The sequence below is a fragment of the Cervus elaphus genome, chromosome 5 (assembly GCF_910594005.1).
Source record: "Cervus elaphus chromosome 5, mCerEla1.1, whole genome shotgun sequence".
Lineage (NCBI taxonomy): Eukaryota > Metazoa > Chordata > Mammalia > Artiodactyla > Cervidae > Cervus > Cervus elaphus.
This window is the reverse complement of record NC_057819.1, coordinates 112718482-112735823: the sequence shown is the minus strand read 5'-3', so window position 1 is coordinate 112735823 and position 17342 is coordinate 112718482. Positions and strand designations below refer to the sequence as shown.

General features: G+C 57.7%; 1 protein-coding gene across 5 annotated transcripts in view; it reads right to left on the bottom strand.

The window, feature by feature from the left end:
- Positions 1-5915: 5915 nt before the first annotated feature.
- Positions 5916-17342, bottom strand: part of RARA (retinoic acid receptor alpha) — a 43692-nt gene continuing 32265 nt past the window's right edge. For all 5 annotated transcript variants that reach the window (XM_043904477.1, XM_043904479.1, XM_043904475.1 and 2 more), the window contains 7 exons: positions 14352-14500; positions 12906-13047; positions 10856-11016; positions 10386-10562; positions 8980-9184; positions 8058-8216; positions 5916-7482 (listed from right to left, as the gene is read on the bottom strand). In XM_043904477.1, the coding sequence (XP_043760412.1) occupies positions 7265-7482; positions 8058-8216; positions 8980-9184; positions 10386-10562; positions 10856-11016; positions 12906-13047; positions 14352-14500 (1211 nt within the window). In that variant the 3' untranslated portion in view covers positions 5916-7264. The remainder of the gene's footprint in view (positions 7483-8057; positions 8217-8979; positions 9185-10385; positions 10563-10855; positions 11017-12905; positions 13048-14351; positions 14501-17342) is intronic.

Below are 17342 nucleotides of genomic sequence, written 5' to 3'. Positions count from 1 at the left end.
CAGCAGCCATGGAGGCTCTTCCCTTCCTCAGGAAGATCTCCCCTCCTGATCGAGCCCATGCAGGAGGGGCGCTGGAGGGGAGGCAGTCCTTCACCCTGGGCAGGCCTCAGTCCAGGCACCATCTGCACTCTCAGCCTTGTGACCTGGGCAAGGTGACCGGGCCCTTCTTTCACGAAGACAGAGTGGGGCTGGGGCTGGGGTCAGAGGGCAGGACTTTTTTCTTGCTTCCTCCTCCTCACCCTGCTGCTGTTACCCCAGTCCATAAGCATCCTCCTGGCCCTGAATTTTCTTCCTTCATTTCTTCCCTCACTCCCACCCTCTGGAAATACAAGGAACTGTCTACAGGGTTGCCTCCTGTTCATTCCTGTCTCTCTGCCCCCATCAGCTTCCTCCATCACCCCCCTCTTGGGGATGCTCTCCATAAGCAGCCAGCACCTAAGTGAAGGGCTTCTCTGGTGGCTCAGAGGGTAAAGAGTTTGCCTGGAATGCAGGAGACCTGGGTTCGATCCCCGATCAGGAAGATCCCCTGGAGAAGAGAATGGCAACCCACTCCAGTATTCTTGCCTGGAGAATCCCATGGACAGAGGAGTCTGGCGGGCTGCAGTTCCTGGGGTTGCAAAGAATCAGACACTACTGAGCAGCTAATACACATATACACATACACACACACACACACACACCCCTAAGTGAAAAATCCAGGGGTCACCTTCTAACCACACCTCTGGGAATTCACCAGACTCTGCTGAGCAGGCTGCCAGGGCCCTACTCTGCACAATTTTCTTCTACATCCCTGGGCATTCCCTCCCTGTCCTCCATTCCTTCATGCCTCTGCCTCAGCTTTCCTGCCTGGACTGCAGATAAGCAGAGGGGAGAGTCTTTCTAAACAGGTCCCCCTGCTTACTCTTTGGGGCTCCCGTGTCCTCAGGGTAAGTCAAGCACCTGAACGAGGCTTCTGAATCCCCCATGTCTAGCCCTGTTTCATCAGGTCTTCTCCAGCTCCTTCACCTCAGCTCCTCCAAAGCTTCCATGCTCCAAACCGGTCTAAAATTTCTGTTCCTACCAAGTACGGTACCCAGATTGGCTTCTAAATGTTTCAACTTGCTCTTCCTTTGCCTGGAGCAGCCTCCCTCTCTGCCGCCCCACCCCTTCCTCTAGCTAACTCCTGCCTGCCTTTTGGTCTCACTTGGGAAGAAAATGGATGTCTTCCTGGACAGATAGACCAACCCCACAAAACCAGAGCTAAGGCCCCAAGGCAGCCCTTCTGTTGGACGCATAGCTCTCTCCTCCTCTCAGGCCCATAGTAGGTGCTTGGTAAACTTGTGCTGGGGGGCTTCCCAGGTGGCGCTAATGGTAGAGAACCGGCCTGCCAATGCAGGAGACATAAGAGACGTGGGATCGATCCCTGGATCGAGAAGATCCCCTGGAGGAAGGCATGGCAACCTACTTCAGTATTCTTGCCTGGAGAATCCCATGGAAAGGGGAGCCTGGTGGGCTACAGTCCATAGGGTTGCACAGAGTCAGACACGACTGACGTGACTTAGCACGCACGCACACAAACTTGTGTTGGAGGTGTTCTCCAGGCCCAAGCACTTATCCACACTCACAGAATGTGCCGCCATCTCTCTGCCCAGGGTGAGTTCTGTGTCCGCCTCCCAGACCCTTCCGCACAGACTCAGACATGAATGTCCAACTGTTTCCCACGTATATTCATTCAACATATATTTTTGAGCACATACTATATGCTAGGCACTGTTCTACAGAAAGAGGACGCGAGCCATCTATGTCATTCCAAGTTTTCCATTAGTCACATTACAAAATGAAAGGAAACAGGTGAAATTCATTTTCGTAATATATTTTGTTTAACCCAATAATCTAAAATATTATTTCAAACACATCATCAGTATATAAAAAAAATTATCACGGAGATGCTTTACATGTTTCATTTTGTGCTAAGTCTGGTGTGTGTGCTGCGCTTGAAGCCCTTCTCAATTTGGACCACCCACATATCTCAGATTCGGCTGTCCTCTGTGACAAGTGGCTACTGTATTCGCAGATCCACATGCAAAACTTGCCATCAAAGCTTACACTCTGGTGGAGAAGGCAGACAATAAACACAGACTGTACTACCAGCCAGTGTAAGAGTCAAGAGAGAGCGCTCGACACCCCCGAGGAGTGTTGGGGAGAGGAACTAGCAGCGGTCTAGCCGGAAGTCTCTCCAGGAAGAGCATTCCCGTTGGAGGAAATGGCAAGAGCAAAGGTCCTGAGGCAGGAGGAAGCTGAAAGTGTTGGAGGCCCGAGAAGAGACTGGTGTGGCAGGAGTGGTCTGAGGCGGGCAGAGGGGGTCACCAGTAACTCAGATGGCATCTCAGCCTCCTTAGCTCTCGCCTCCGTTGTTGGGCCCCCAGCCACCCCGGCCACCTCCACCAGCTGTTGCCATAGCCTGTCCTCTGTCTGCCTTTCACGTCCCGTCAAGCATCTGATCCTCTCGTTTTTCCACCTGTGCATTTCCTCCCCTCGTCACCTGTTTAGAAGCTACCCAAGATCAGCTGTCACCGATGGCCTGGTGTATGCCCTCCCTCAGCCTCTGCTCCGGCCCCTGTGATTCTAATCTGAACACCACTCACCGGCTTCAAACCCTTCACTGCCGGCGCCCTCAGGATCCAGTCCCACTCCTGAACTAGCCTTGTCCTGATTCTGTCCCAGCCTCTACACCCTCACCTCTTTATTTTAAATTTATTTTTTTAATGGCAGGATAATCGCTTTACAGAATGGCATTGGCTCCTGCCAAACACCAGCATGAATCAGCCACAGGTATATATGTGTCCTCACCCTCTTGACCCTCCGTCCCACCTTCCTCCCCATCCCACCCCTCTGGACTGTTACAGAGCCCAGAGCCCAGTTTGAGTTCCCTGAGTCATAAAGCAAACTCCCATTCCCTCTCTGTTTTACACATGGTAGTTAAGTTTCCATGTTACTCTCTCCGTATATCCCACCCTCTCCTTCCTCTTCCCCCCAGTTGTGTCAGTTGCTGCCCTGTAAATAATTTCATTGGTAGCATCCTCATAGATTCCATAGATATGCATTAATATATGATATTTGTTTTTCTCTTCACTGTATATAATAGGCTGTAGTCTCATCCACCTCATTACAACTGATTCAAATGCGTTCCTTTTTATCAGCCTCACCTCTTTTACCACTTCAACCAAAGCCCAAAATGGTTAAAACACAGAGCTGGGGATAATGTCTGAGCCCAGAAGCTTTTTATTACCTCTGCATCCCACCTAGCTAACTCGTCCCCTTAGAGATTTCGGTGGGGCAGGGGGGGGCAACCTCTTTCAGGAAGCTGTCTAAGCCCTGCTCCAGGCCTGGTTAAATGTCTGAGTCTTGCATTCCCAAAGGCAAAGCACATCTCAGCCATTGATGACCAAACTCCACAGCAGTGGTTCTCAACTGGGGGCGACTTTGCCTCCTAGGGGACATTCGGCAATGTCTGAAGACATTGATGTCACCTCACGACAAATAATTCCCAGTGTAAAATGTCACGCGTGCTGTGGATGAAAACTGATGTACGGTGACGCACTGTGAGCCATCCAGAGTGTCCTCAGGCCCCAGAGGGTCCCAGCAGCAAAGTTACTCTCCCAAGGTGGGCGTTCTGTATGTGTGGGGGTCACTGACTTAGTCATCACAAGGAGGAGGATCCTACTGGAATTTGGTGAGCAGGGGCTAGGAATGCCAGAGTCCCCCCACAATAAAGAATTGTCCACACACACGTTTAGAATGTCCCACTGACATTTACATAGTGAAAAACCTCTTTATAATAACCTGAGCCCGAAACCTGACTCTGTTTTACATACAAAATATTGAGGGTTTAGTTTGGGATTTTTTTTTTTTTCACATGGTGATATTATTCGTTATCTGTTTTTATTTCAACATACACCCATACTCTCACTTTCCTGGGCTTCCTGTACAGAATAACTTCTGACCTTCTTCTTTTAGATCCAAATATTTGTTAAAAATAGAAGCAAACGTAGGACTGTGTCCTATTGTCTGGTGATTGTGCCTGTGCATTAACATATTGAAATTCACCATTCAGGTCAGTTCAGTTCAGTTGCTCAGTCAGGTCCAACTCTGCGACCCCATGGACTGCGGCACACCAGACTTCCCTATCCATCACCAACTCCAGGAGCTTTCCTTTACAGGACAGTGAGACAGTATGGTGATTTTTTAAAGCACATGTTAGGTATGTTACATTAAATTTCTGTCTAGTTCATAAAGAAACCTGATGGGAAGTGTTAGAAAATATCTGCTAAAGGAAAAGAACGCCCACCGAGGCCAGACTGTGACATAAGTGAGAAGCTGGCGCCACCTGATGGCTGAAGTGGAAATGGCAGGTGGATCCGCACAGAAGAGACTCTTCCCACACAGGCATTTCATCCTGCAGGGGCGCCTTCTAATCATCCCCAAACACAGCTTCTACTGCCAGCTCCCAAGACCTCCCCCAGGCCTCGGTGCTTGGCACTTCTTCAAGGGCTTCAGAGGGCCAGGGAAGAGCTCTGGCTGAGGTGGGAGCCCATACTGTTGTTCACTTGTTAAGTCCTGTCCGACTCTGTGACCCCATGAGCTGCAGCATGCCAGGCTTCCCTGTCCTTCACTATCTCCGAGTTTGCTCAAATTCATGTCCATTGAGTCAGCAATGCCATCCAACCATCTCATCCTCTGTTGCCTCCTTCTCCTCCTGTCTTCAATCTTTCCCAGCATCAGAGTTTTTTCCACCAAGTTGGCTCTTTGCATCAGGTGGCCAAAGTAGTGGAGCTTCCACTTCAGCATCAGTCCTTCCAATGAATATTCAAGATTGATTTCCTTTAGGATTGATTGGTTTGATCTCCCAGTCCAAAGGACTCTCAAGAATCTTCTCCAGCACCACAGTTTGAAAGCATCAGTTCTTCGGTGTTCAGCCTTCTTTACGGCCCAAGTCTCACGTCTGTGCGTGACTCCTGGAAAAACCAAAGCTTTGACTACACAGACCTTTGTCCACAAAATGATGTCTCTGCTTTTCAATACAGTCTAGGTTTGTCATACTTTTCTTCCAAGGAACAAGTGTCTTTTAATTTCATGGCTGCAGTCACTGTCCGGAGTGATTTTGGAGCCCAATAAAATCAAATCTCAGTTTCCATTTTTTTCCCCATCTATTTGCCATGAAGTGATAGGAGCTCTTACTACTGTTCCCTGATCTGCCACTTACTTGTTGGGTGACCCTGGGCAAGGGCACTGCCCCCTCTAGACCTTGATGTGCAGGGTGGGGGGGTTAAAACTCGCTTCTACGGGCCCTCAAGGCCTGTCACACTCCATTCTCTCAATCAGGAGCATCCAAGCGCCCCTGTCACCTGCCTGTCCCCTGTGCCTCCTGCCCACAGAGGTGACGCTAGGGGTGGGACAGGGACAGTTCTTCCTGGAGGTGGAAGAACAGGTGGGCCGGCCTCCCAGGTTCCATCCCAATCCTGAGTTCTTCTTAGATTGCAATGAGCAAGCCCCTGACCCAAGTACCCCGGGCCAACTGCCACTCTTGCTGTGAAGGTCATCAGTGGTCACTAAAGATAGAATTCTGCCACTAAATGACTCTGACTCAAGCTCTAGCTTCCCCAGGGTTAGGGACTCTCAGAGAGCTGAAGTGGCTTTCTCTCTTGGGCTGGGGACTCCCTGAAGGCTGAGGCGGTCTCTCCCTCTCCCCTCTCCACATGGGCCCCTGACAGGCTGTAAGGCCCCTAGACCAAGGGCTTGCTAAGGGCAGGCCTGTCTCCTTCGAGTGTCTCCAAAACTCTGAGCACAGCAAGGCAGGCCCCAAAGGCAGCTCGGGCCCCAGTCCCTGCCCGGACACCCAGAGAAGGCGGCGAGGCAGCGAGGCTCTGAGGCACGTGTAGAATAAATATAACTTTATTCTTTATCCAGTAGATCTCAGTGGCAAGTCCAACAGTAACAGGTGCACCAGCGGGCTCTGGGGGGGATGAGACCCCCAACCCCGGGGCAAGGAGGGCAGGGCAGAGCCAGCTCCCCCGGCCTGGGGGAGCAGGGGTGACGTGAGGGGACCCCCTGTAGGCCCGTCCTGCGGGGCAAGGAGGGGGCAAGGGTGTGGGGTGGGGGGCAGGCCAGGGAAATGGAGGAACTCAGGCCATGTGTCTGTCGGCCTGTCTGTCCACTGTGTTTGTGTGTGTGTGTGTGTGTGTGTCTGGGGGCCCTGTGGGCGGTGCTGGTGGCCGTGAGGCTGGAGGGCAGGGGAGCTCGGACCCCCCCGGGCAGCCCCTTCACGGGGAGGGGCGCGCTGGAGGGCTTCGATGACGTGGGCTCTGATGGGAAGCGGCTACGCCGAGGACACAGGGCGGAGAGACGCACGCCTGGATGTCCCGAGGCCCCAGCGCTCTGCCCCCAGCCCCATCTTGGGGGTGAGCCGCTCCTACCAGGGGCTGCCGGGAAACGGTCCTTGCCCAGTGGTTAGGCAGAGAGGGAGGAGACGGCAGGCCTTGGAAAGTTACTACTTCACAGTTTTAAAGAGAAAACTGAGGAGGAAATGGCTGGGGAGGGGGCCTTGGGGGGCACAGGGACTTGGAGAGAGAGAGGGGAAGCCCCTTTCGAGCCGCTCCCCTCCCCCAGGGCCCACCCCCTCCCCTCCAGCTCTGAATCCAGCTCCCCCCAATACACAGCACACTTCAGTATAAATGTGCTTAAAATGAAAATTCTTATTTAAAAAAATCAAAACCAGAAAAAAAAATTAAAATAAAAACAAAACCAGCGAGAATTAATACCTGGGGGTTGGTATGGCAAAGTATGTACAGGGGATTCCCCCACCCCTGGCCCACCCCCTCTGTCACCAACCAAGGCAGGGGGGGTTCCCCAACCGGGGGGCAATGGCTTGTGAGTTCTGAGGATGGGGGAGCCAGGTCCTGGCATTTGCTGGTGATGAAGATGTGGCGAGGTGGGCAGAAGGGTGTCTTGATGAACACGAAGCCCTCAGGCCCCATCCCGAGGCCCGGGGCCAGGGGTCCTCACTCAGTCCACGGCCACACCCCTGCCGTCAGCCCAGGCTCCAGGAGCGGGCAGTCCATCGCAGGCCCGGGCCTCTGTCCGAAGAGTCGCCGCCACCTCCTCCCTCCAGTCCCCCGGGGAAGGGAGGACAGGTGGGGCGCAGGGCTGGCGGGGGTCGCATGGTTGGTAGAAAGGCAGAGAAAAGCCAGGGCACGGGATGAGGGCTGTGTCCACGGGGCAAGGGCAGTCACGGGGAGTGGGTGGCCGGGCTGCTTCTGTTTGAGCTGGGGCTGAGGCTGGGGCTACAGCTGCCGGGCGGGGGGGCCAGGCCGCCCCCGTCCCGCCCCCCACCCCCCGCTTGTCCGCTCAGAGTGTCCAGGCCCTCTGAGTTCTCCAGCATTTCCTGGATGAGAGGTGGCATGGAGCCCGGGATCTCCATCTTCAGCGTGATCACCCGCTCAGCCCCTGCAGGAAAGGAGGGACAGACGTCAGTGTACCCACCCTGCTCCTCTGGCCCTGCACGCAAGGGTGGCCCCAGGAGGGGGCATGTCAGGGATAGGAGAATCCACACTACCAATATCAGCTCCCACCACACACCAGACCCAGCGTTGTTTTCTGACATAAGCCAGCTCTCCTAAGACCCCACAGCTGAAGGGCAGCAGGGAAAACTGGCTCCCAACTCAGCTCTGGGGTCACTGGACTTGATGCCAGGCCCTTCCTACGTGCTGCTGCCTCTCCTACTGACATCTCAAGACAACTCTGGAAATGTTATGCCTGCTCTGCAGATGGGTAACTGAGGCTCAGAGCCGTTGTGTGACCGGCTCAAGGACACACAGCGGTCCGGTTCCAGAGCCATGCCCTGAACTAGCATGCCAAGGTGACACCGCCACCTGGGGGCTGACGGGCAGGGAGGTCACCTGGGCACGGTGGGGTCCAGGTGAGCGGGGCATCACATGGGCACAAAGATGCGGGCTACCGGCTCAGATGCGGGAGGCCTGACTCTGGACATGGATGGCAGACACACAGGGAGAGAGCCTCACCCTTAGCGCTGATGCTTCGCAGGTCTGTGATCTTCATCAGCATCTTGGGGAACATGTGTGGGCGGCTGGGCCTCCGTTTCCGCACATAGACCTTCAGGGCCTCAAGCAGGGGCTCCTGCAGCATGTCCACCCTCTCTGGCTGCTCCAGGTCCTGCCGGTCTGAGGAAGCAGAGAAGCCGGCTCAGTCTGGGAGGAACACAGCCGCGGGCCCCACCGCGACCACCAGGGGGCGCACGTGTCCAGGCCATGGGCAGAGCATCTTTGCTCCCCAGGCCTCCCCACACAGACAGGTCCTAAAAGGCTCTCAAATGCAAGCAAAGAGTGACTGGGGACAAAGGTGTCCCAAAGCTCGCCCTGAGAGCCCCGTCCATGGAGGTCACACCCTGAACACAGGCAGTGCCGTCTTAAGTAGAGGCAGGTCTCCCACTCCTGCCGGTTATTCTGGACACCAGCCCAATATGGCAGAACTCATAACAATAAAATAATAACAGCAGTCAACATTTACTGGGTCTTACTCTGGGCACACTGTGCCTTATTTATTACCTCCTAATCCTCCCATCAACTTTATGAGGTGGAGACCATTACTGCCCCCATTTTACAGAAATGGAGGCTCAGAGAAGTCCAGCAACCTGCTGAAGGTCACGTGTTGGCCAGGATTTGAACCTAGGTGGTCTGACCTCCAAGTCCTCTTTCTTAAGCCCCCTGGAAGGAGCGCTGCCTAGAAATAGGGAACCAGAGCTCAGGTCTCCATCACTGTTCCATTGCCCTGTGGCCACAGACCAGACGCTGCTCTGCTGGGACTGTTTCCCGTCTGACAAGTACCTTTCTGATCAAATGATCCCCTAGCTTCTCCCTGGGAGAGGCTCTGCGAGCCGCACCACCACCCCTGGGCCTGGCCCCCAGACCCAGGGCCCCTGCCCACCTCCACAGATGAGGCAGATGGCACTGAGCAGCCCAGTCTCAGCATCATCCATCTCCAGGGGCAGCAGCTGGTTGGCGAAGGCGAAGACCAGGTCCGTGAGCGGGCCAAAGCCAGCGTTGTGCATCTGGGTCCGGTTCAGGGTCAGCCCGTCCGAGAAGGTCATTGTATCCTGCTCGGGCGTGTACCGCGTGCAGATCCGCAGGATCTGGGTGCAGAGGGTTCTCGAGTTCAGGAACTCACATCCGCCAGCACTTCCGGCACCAGCATCCCCCCAGGACCACCTGGCTGGCAGCCAGACCACTGCTGTCCTACAGAACCTTCTGTGCAACACAGTAGCCACCAGTCACACTGTGACCGCTGGGCACTTGAAACATGCCGAGTGCAACTGAGAAACTGAATTTAATTAATTTCAATTTAAAACAGCCATACATGGCCAGCGGCTACTGTATTAGACAGTGCAGATCTACAGCATCCTGCCTCCACACAGAGAATTAGAAGGGAAACAAAACATTTCCAGGAAGGCCAAGACCAAAGTGGATTCTGGTCTGTGGTTCCCAGGACTGGGTACAGAACAAGAGCTCAGTAAATGTACATCATCTTCAGCTCTCTCAAACCCTGACCCTGCCTCTTGCATCTCCCCTCCACCAGGAAGAACAGCCTGGTCACAACCCAGGTTCCCGACCTTGGAGATGGCCGAGAGGGAACAGGAGGGCTGAGGAAGACAGGGAGGACGATCCTCCCTCCAGCCTTGGATTTGACAGTCTCATCCACCCCCATCCTGCCTCAAGTCCAGCCCACCCTCTGGCCCCACCAAATGCCCTGCAGGCCCCTGAATCCCACTGGTCCCAAACCAGCAGGCCTCTCACATACCGCACACACTTCTAGAGGCTACCTCCTCTGGGGTTCGTCCCTAGGGCCCAGCAGTGTGGCTCTGTGTCCTGCAAGGAGGGGACAGCCCTCCCCCATGTGCAGCCAGCACTTATCACAGTTTTGCAACCTCTGTTTACCTATCTGTTGCCTCCACCAATGAAAGATTCTCTAGAGGGGACAGCGGTGTGTTCACCTCTGTTCTGACACCAGTTCAAGGCCTGGTCACACAGGGTCCCAGGTGAACCTTTACTAGACTGAACAGATGGGAAGATGGGTGGTTGGACGGACGCATCAAATGAAAGATGGGCTGAGGGTGGATGGACGTGACTAGAGGTGAATGGGTGCACACCCAGGTGCTGAGTGTGGCTGAGCAGACAGGCAGACACGCAGGGGAAGGAAGGGTGGCTGTTTGGGTGGGTGGGCCTTTGGACAGGTCGACTCCAGATGGATTTTTAGGAAGGTGGTTATTTCAGTGGCAGGACATCCTCCAAGAACACAGGGGGCAGTGCCCAGGTGGGCAAGGTGCAGACCCTCACCAGGATGTCCAGGCAGGCAGCCTTGAGGAGGGTGATCTGGTCCGCAATGGTGAGGGTGGTGAAGCCGGGCAGCTGCTTGGCGAACTCCACAGTCTTAATGATGCACTTGGTGGAGAGTTCACTGAACTTGTCCCAGAGGTCAATGTCCAGAGAGACACGCTGTTCTGAGCTGTTGTTCTGGGAGGATGGGGGTGGGGGGAGTGGGAGGAGAGTGAGGGCCTTCCCCAGGGGGCACCCTTCTGGGCCTGGCTCTACCTGCCCCCCCACAGGCCTGCCCTCTACCAGCCTTCACTTCCTGAGAGGCGGCGAAGGGGAGGACAAGGCAGCCCAAGCAGGGGTACGGAGGGGCAGGCCTGGAAGAAGCAGGGGTGCCCCTGGGGGGCTGTACCCAAGTGTATTAGCCCAGCTGGGGGGAGGGGCAGGCCTGCCAGCAGAAGGGGTATGAGGTTGGGGCGGGGAGCGGGCCATACCGTAGTGTATTTGCCCAGTTGGCAGAGGGCAGGGAAGGTCTCCTGGTGCGCTTTGCGCACCTTCTCGATGAGCTCCCCCACCTCTGGCGTCAACGTGTAGCTCTCGGAGCACTCGGGCTTGGGCACCTCCTTCTTCTTCTTGTTCCGGTCATTTCTCACAGCTGTGGAGGGCCCAGGCCGCTCAGTGAGAGGGCAGGTGGGGTCAGCGGTCCATCCCCCCAGCCGTCCATCCCCAGCCCAAGCTCCTCCCACCAGCCTGAGAGCTGTCCCCGCGGAGGCCACCGGGTGCAGTCAGGCACGCACACCAGAGTGCACACACACGTGAGTGCAGACAGGCGGGACATCCACACACAGTCGGTCCCTTGGCACCCCCTGCAGTGCCCACCAGGCCCACACGCCAAGGCCTGCCCCAGGGCCTGTGACCACAGCATGCATGCCCCAGACCAGCTCGCTCTCCCGACCGACGTCTACTCCAGCTCACTCTCCAGGGTGAAAGCCACCCGGCAGTGGTCGGGATGGGCTCAGAGCAGCTCCCTGGGCGAGCAGACACGGAGTAGGGCTCCCCAGCCTGAGAGTGGGGGGCCGGGTGGGAGAATCTCTTGGCCCATTAGCCGGGGGAGCTGACAAATCACCAGGGGCGCTGAGCCGCACACACCACTCGGCTTTAAAGAAGCGATGGGGTCGTTACCAGCCGATTATCCCAGACACACAATCACTCACAGGGCCAGTGGTGGCGGCTGCTGACGCTGAAGGAAGAGAGGGTGGGGGGTGGGGGACCCAGGGAGGGGGTAGCAGGGTGGGGGGGAGCTGGCATAATTTGGAGATCACTCATGTCGATTCTGCAAATTCAATAAAGTGCAAGGGAGAGAAGGGAGCGGGAGAGGGAGAGAGGGGGGATAATTTGGGAAGAGAAAATTGCAGCTGTGACAAGACGTTTATCATTCGGAAGCTTTAATTCTATTGAAATGGCAGCTGCTCAGCTCCGGGGCACGGAGCAGCCAGAGAGGAGAAGGAGGGAGGGGAAGGGGGAGTTGGCGGTGGGAGGGAGAGGGGGCCCCACCCTGGTCCCCCTGCCATGAAAAGCTCTGGGATCAGAAGGTGGCAGAAGCAAAGGAGGAGGAGGTGCTGGGCCCTGCAGGGAAGGGTCCCAGGCCTGTAGGTCCCAAGTTGTCACCCACTCTGCAGCGTGGAGCCGCCACTTCCTACGCTACAGAACAACACAGCCCTTTCCTCCTGAGCCAGGAGGTGGCCGGGTACTTCAGGGTCCCTCCACTCCTGTTCCCCCACCATGTCCCCTCCCCACTTCCTTCTTCCACTGCCCTGCCCACAAAGGGCTAGAGGGTCCTGCAGCCCCCTCCCCCACCCCAGCCCCCAAGGCTCAGGCTCCATGGCAACGGCCACGCAGACAAGGAGGCGTCTGTCAGCGTCATTTATCTCTGACATCATCAATCACCGGTCACCACGGCAACACCCATGATTCAACACAAGAGGGTCTCCCTGTCCAGCCCTCCTTTTCTCCCTCCATCGGGCCTCAGCTGAGCCCAAACTGGAAACCCCCATTCCTCTGGGACTGGAGAAGTCCCAATTCGCTCTTCCAACTCCAGGTCCCAGGCTCCACCAGACAAAGGCTCTTAGATCCCTGTGCCTGCAGCAACCCCCAACACACGCACACAAACACCCAGCAGCACCCGTCCTCAGACGCACGATCGGCGGGGCGGGACTCAGGGATGCTTCTGAGGCCCGCCCCAAAGCCAGTCAGAGCCTGGAAGCAAGCTGGCAGGAGCAGACACGTGCATCCACGTGAGCGAGCACACGCAGCCCGCCTCACACGAACAGGAAGGGCTGTCCGCACACGGACACACAGATGGTGAGACAGACAGGTCCGTGCAGCTATACAGGAACTGTCCTCAGCCACAAGCCAGGGCACCGCATCATGGCAAGGCCCGTTCACACCCACACATTCACCCACATGCCCCTGCTCCTCTGGCTTTAGGGGCCAGGAGCTCACGCCCTGCCCGGTGCACGGCGCGGCCCCGTCGGTGGCACTCACACTCCTTGGACATGCCCACTTCGAAGCACTTCTGCAGCCGGCAGTACTGGCAACGGTTCCGGGTCACCTTGTTGATGATGCAGTTCTTGTCCCGGTGACACGTGTACACCATGTTCTTCTGGATGCTGCGGCGGAAGAAGCCCTGGGTACAGAGAGCAGGGAGGCAGGTCAGCCACACCCACAGTCGAGCAGTGCTGGCCCATAGCCTCAGTCTGAGGGCCGAGGGTCAGGCGACTGCTGCCCCCAAGCCTTTGGCCATGCCCTACCTGAGAAGGCCGGATAAGACAGAGAGAAGGGTCCGCCTACAAGGACGGTCCAAGAAGAATCTGAGTATCTGCTGCCTCCACACTGGGGTGGGGAGGGGCTTCCCCCACCCTGCACACATAGACCTGGCTTCCCCGCTCCAGGGGAAGGGGACCTCAGGCTGCTCATGGGTCAAGAAAAGGGGCAGATGGGGCTATATGCGAGAGAGACAGAGCTCTAGAACCCACATCACTGGGCTGGGAGTGCAAGAAAAGAAGACAAGCAGGAGGGGCCAGAGATACACACAGGCTGGCCTGGCCTGACAGGTGGAGACATGAGTGCTTACGGGCAAGGCAGCAAGACACACATCCACCAACCAGGCAGATGAGCACAGACCACGGGGCGACGAGGCTGGTCAGAGGCTGCCCAGGTGGGCTAACAGAGACGGGCAGACCACGGACTAGTCTGGACAGGACAGGCAGACACAGAGAGTCCAAGGCCTTCCTTGGGCTTTTTGCCCTTGACCTCTGCCCCACACCTGGTGGCCACCCCACACTGAGGGGAGCCCAGGGCCCAAGCCCCAAAGCTGTGCAGCTTCTGATCCCCAATCCCTGGGGAAGAAACAGGTATACTCAAGCCCTGGGGAGAGGAAGCGGGAAGGCCAGGCCCACAGCTTCCGGAAAGGTGGCAGTCCCTTCTGCACCCTGGAGCCTAACGTGGGCACGTGGAAATCCGGCCAGACGCTGGGGAGTCCTAGCCCGGGCACCTGAAGGAGAGGCCAAGGCAAGGCGCCTGCTCCCGACGGCCGCCTGCCAGGCTGCCATGGCGAGGTGCGGGCAGGCCACCGGGGGCAGGCCTCCTGGGTCCCCAGCCAAGAGCCAGTCGGCAGCCAGTTCACCATGGCAACGCAGGCAGCAGGAGCAGAGCGGGTGTGAGCGCTGCCAGCTGGAGGATGGAGATGCTGGGGGAGAGTCAGGGCTGGAGGAGGACCTCCGGTTTGGGGGACCCCTGCTCATCTATGGTGAAGACGTTCTGCTGAAGGCTTCCTCTCCTCCATGGCTGCTGCCACCTTCCGCACAGAAGCTAGAGCAGCAGCTTGAGGGACACCCCCACACCCCCACCGGTACAGTCCCCAGACCCGGCGGTGGGAACATCCCACTTATCTAATCAGGACTGTCCTTCCCCACAACCCCCTGAACTCACCTTGCAGCCCTCACAGGCGCTGACCCCATAGTGGTAGCCTGAGGATTTGTCTTGACAGACAAAGCAAGGCTTGTAGATGCGGGGGAGGGGAGGCGGCGAGGGGGGGCTGGGCACGATCTCTTCGGAACTGCTGCTCTGGGTCTCGATGGCTAGAGAGAGGAGAAGGGCGGTTAGAGACCCAGGCCACCACCCTCAGCACAGCACGCGCCCACCTGGCCTCCAGGTCTCGCCCAGGAGCCTCTCCCAGCTGCCCCAGGGCTGCCAGATGTCAAACCCTGGGGCAGGGGCAGTCTTGGGAGAGCTGGCCCTCCCCAGCCAGACTGCCAGTGACGCCTCCAGCACCCCATCAGTCCTGCCTCCTTCCCCAGGACCCCACCTTCAAAACCAGAAACATCACATAATAAACCAGATTCGTATGTGGATGTGCCTATACTGGGTGGGTGCCAGGTGTTAGGTGTCAGCCTGGGTCCACAGCCCTGGACCCCGGGCGCCTGGTCCCACCTCCCCCAAGTGAGGAAGGGGTTAAGGCCTGAAGGAGGGAGGGACAAGGACACAAGCTGGGGGCAGAGGAAACTGGGGTCAACAGGATATTCAAAGTTGGCCACTCCCCCACCCCCCCCCTCTGCTTCCTCTCCCCCCCACCACCACCCCCACCACCAGCAGTGACAGCCCCTCCTCCGCCCAAGCAATCCCCTGGCCAGGGATCCAAGGCAGGGTGCAGAGTCACCAATGCTGGGGCGCAACAGGCAGGGACTCCCTCAGAGAAGCAGGGGGACCCCGTGGAGACAGGGGGAAGAGTCCCTGTGGGCCCCGGAAGCCCATGGCTCTGAGCGCACCCTGGCTGGGGGGAAAAGCATGACAAAGGGGGTCTGTTCCCATCAATGCTCTGTCTGTCTGGCCATACAGTCCATAGTATGTCCGGGTTACTGCCCCCCTCCCCTCCTGTTATTCAGCTCCAAGAGGGCAGCCAGGAGGATGACCCCGCCAGCAGGGGCAGCCCCCACTAGCGAAATCCTCCCCAGTGCCTGGCCCCATGCCCATCACCCCAGGCAGAACAGGACCGGGCTAGGTGGGGGCTGTCTGTACCCAAAGCAAGGGCAGCTGCTGGGTGCACGGTACTGCATGAGAACTGTGACCCGGTCACCCCCAGATTCCCAAGGGGCCACCCGGCAGCCTCCTGAGGCCTTCGCCAAGTCCACTGCTCCAGGGCCAAGGATGCCTCCCTGAGTAGATAGATCCCTGCCTCCTCCCACACCCCAGACTCCTATCTAGCCTCACCCCAAGACCCAGCACACGAGGTTCTGGAATTTAGAGGGGCCCGGAGTTCCTGCCCAAGCACCTCACAGCATCTCACAGCAGCTCATATGGCCCCAAAACCCAAGCACAGAGAAAAGCAGCACTCAGATGGGGGGCTGGCTAGCTGCAGGCTACCACCCTCCCCCTTACCTGCAGACACAACTAGAGACTGCCAGGCGGTTGATGACAGGGAACCAGGCCAACAACCTTGGCAAGGCTTTCCTGGCTCTTAGCTGGGCCCGGGCACCACTTCCCTGGTCAGCCCGGCTGACCAGCACTGCTGTGGCCCCGCGTCCCTGTCCCTGCCCAGAGAACAGCCTGCAGCAAAAGATCAGGGGATGCTCACACCACATCCCCAGAGATCCAGACTCTGCTGACCCTCCCCCCCTACTCTGCTCCTCACCCCAAATCGAACTGTCCTGGCCTGGTTTTCCCCCACCTCACTCTCCCGGAGGCCAGACAAGCAAATCAGACAGGCGAGAGGCCTGAGAACAGCTGCTGTGGGGGGAGCGGGGTTGGGGGGCCTGGGTGAGGCCAGGAGGCAGAGGGGTGAGCCACAAAGGAGCCCTTTGTTGTGCTAACTTTTTCCAAGACGTAAAAGGAGTAACAATAGACAATCCAGACTAGTGGGGGGGTGTCAAGGACAAGGGGATGTGGGGGGGACCATGGCCTAGAATCCCAGTCAGCGCTCCAACAAGCAGGGGACCCAATAAGCAGGGGCCGGAGGCACTGACCTACAACCCCTCCGGTCCGCTCCTATCCAGTCTTTGCCCTGGGCCCACCTCCCCCAAGTCTCAAACCTCTCCAATGGACCAGAAGGCAGGGGGAGAAAGGGAGCTCTGGGTTCAGAGTGGGCTCGAGAGAGGGGAGGGGCACGGGGAGGCGCAGGGGGTGCCCGGGTGAAGGACAGACAGCTCTGAGGCCAGGGACTGACCGGAGGGCCAAAGGCTTGTAGAAATTTGGAGCTACGGCAAAGTCCAGAGGCTGTTTATGAAACTGGAAGAATGTGCTTTTTTAAACTCTGCTTTTTGGCAGGATGGGGGGTGGGGGCAAGATGACCCAAGCTGGGGGTACAGTTCGGTTTCAGTGAGGCCTCCTTTCGGCCCACCCCACAGCAGCAGGCTGCCTCTGGGGCCGGAACTCTGCTCTGCACCCCCCACCCCCAGCCCATCCCCACCTGTCACCCAGGTAACAGCTCTGAGGTTTCCCATTGTGCCCTTTGAACCCAGAGCTCCAACCCAGTCCCCACCTCCCGGGAGTGCAGCCAGCAGCCTCAGAGGAGCAGGGTGCACTGGGACCCTCCCAGCCTCTGCAAGAATTAGCCTTAACTCTGCACACCTGGGGGAGTGAGGACTGCCGCGACCTGGCCCCTCCCCAGAGGCCCCAGTCCACAAATCTCTCCTCTTCCCGCAGAAGGACTGGACGGGAGAAGCACCACACCTTCTTGGGCTCAAAGTTCCAGCGCCTGGCTGGCACCGGCCCAGGAAGCCAGGCGTCCCCTCCCGCCCGCGCTGCCGGGCTGCCCCGCCCCCGGCCCCGACGGGCTGCGGGCGGGCAGGAGGCACAGAGCGCTCCGGAGTCCCCCGCGCCCCAGAGCCGCTCGCAGGCGCACAAGGGGCCGGTTTCCTGGAGGAGATCAGCAGGAAATCAGCCGGGCCCCCGGCCAGCGGCCCCCCTCCCAATCCAGCTGGCGCC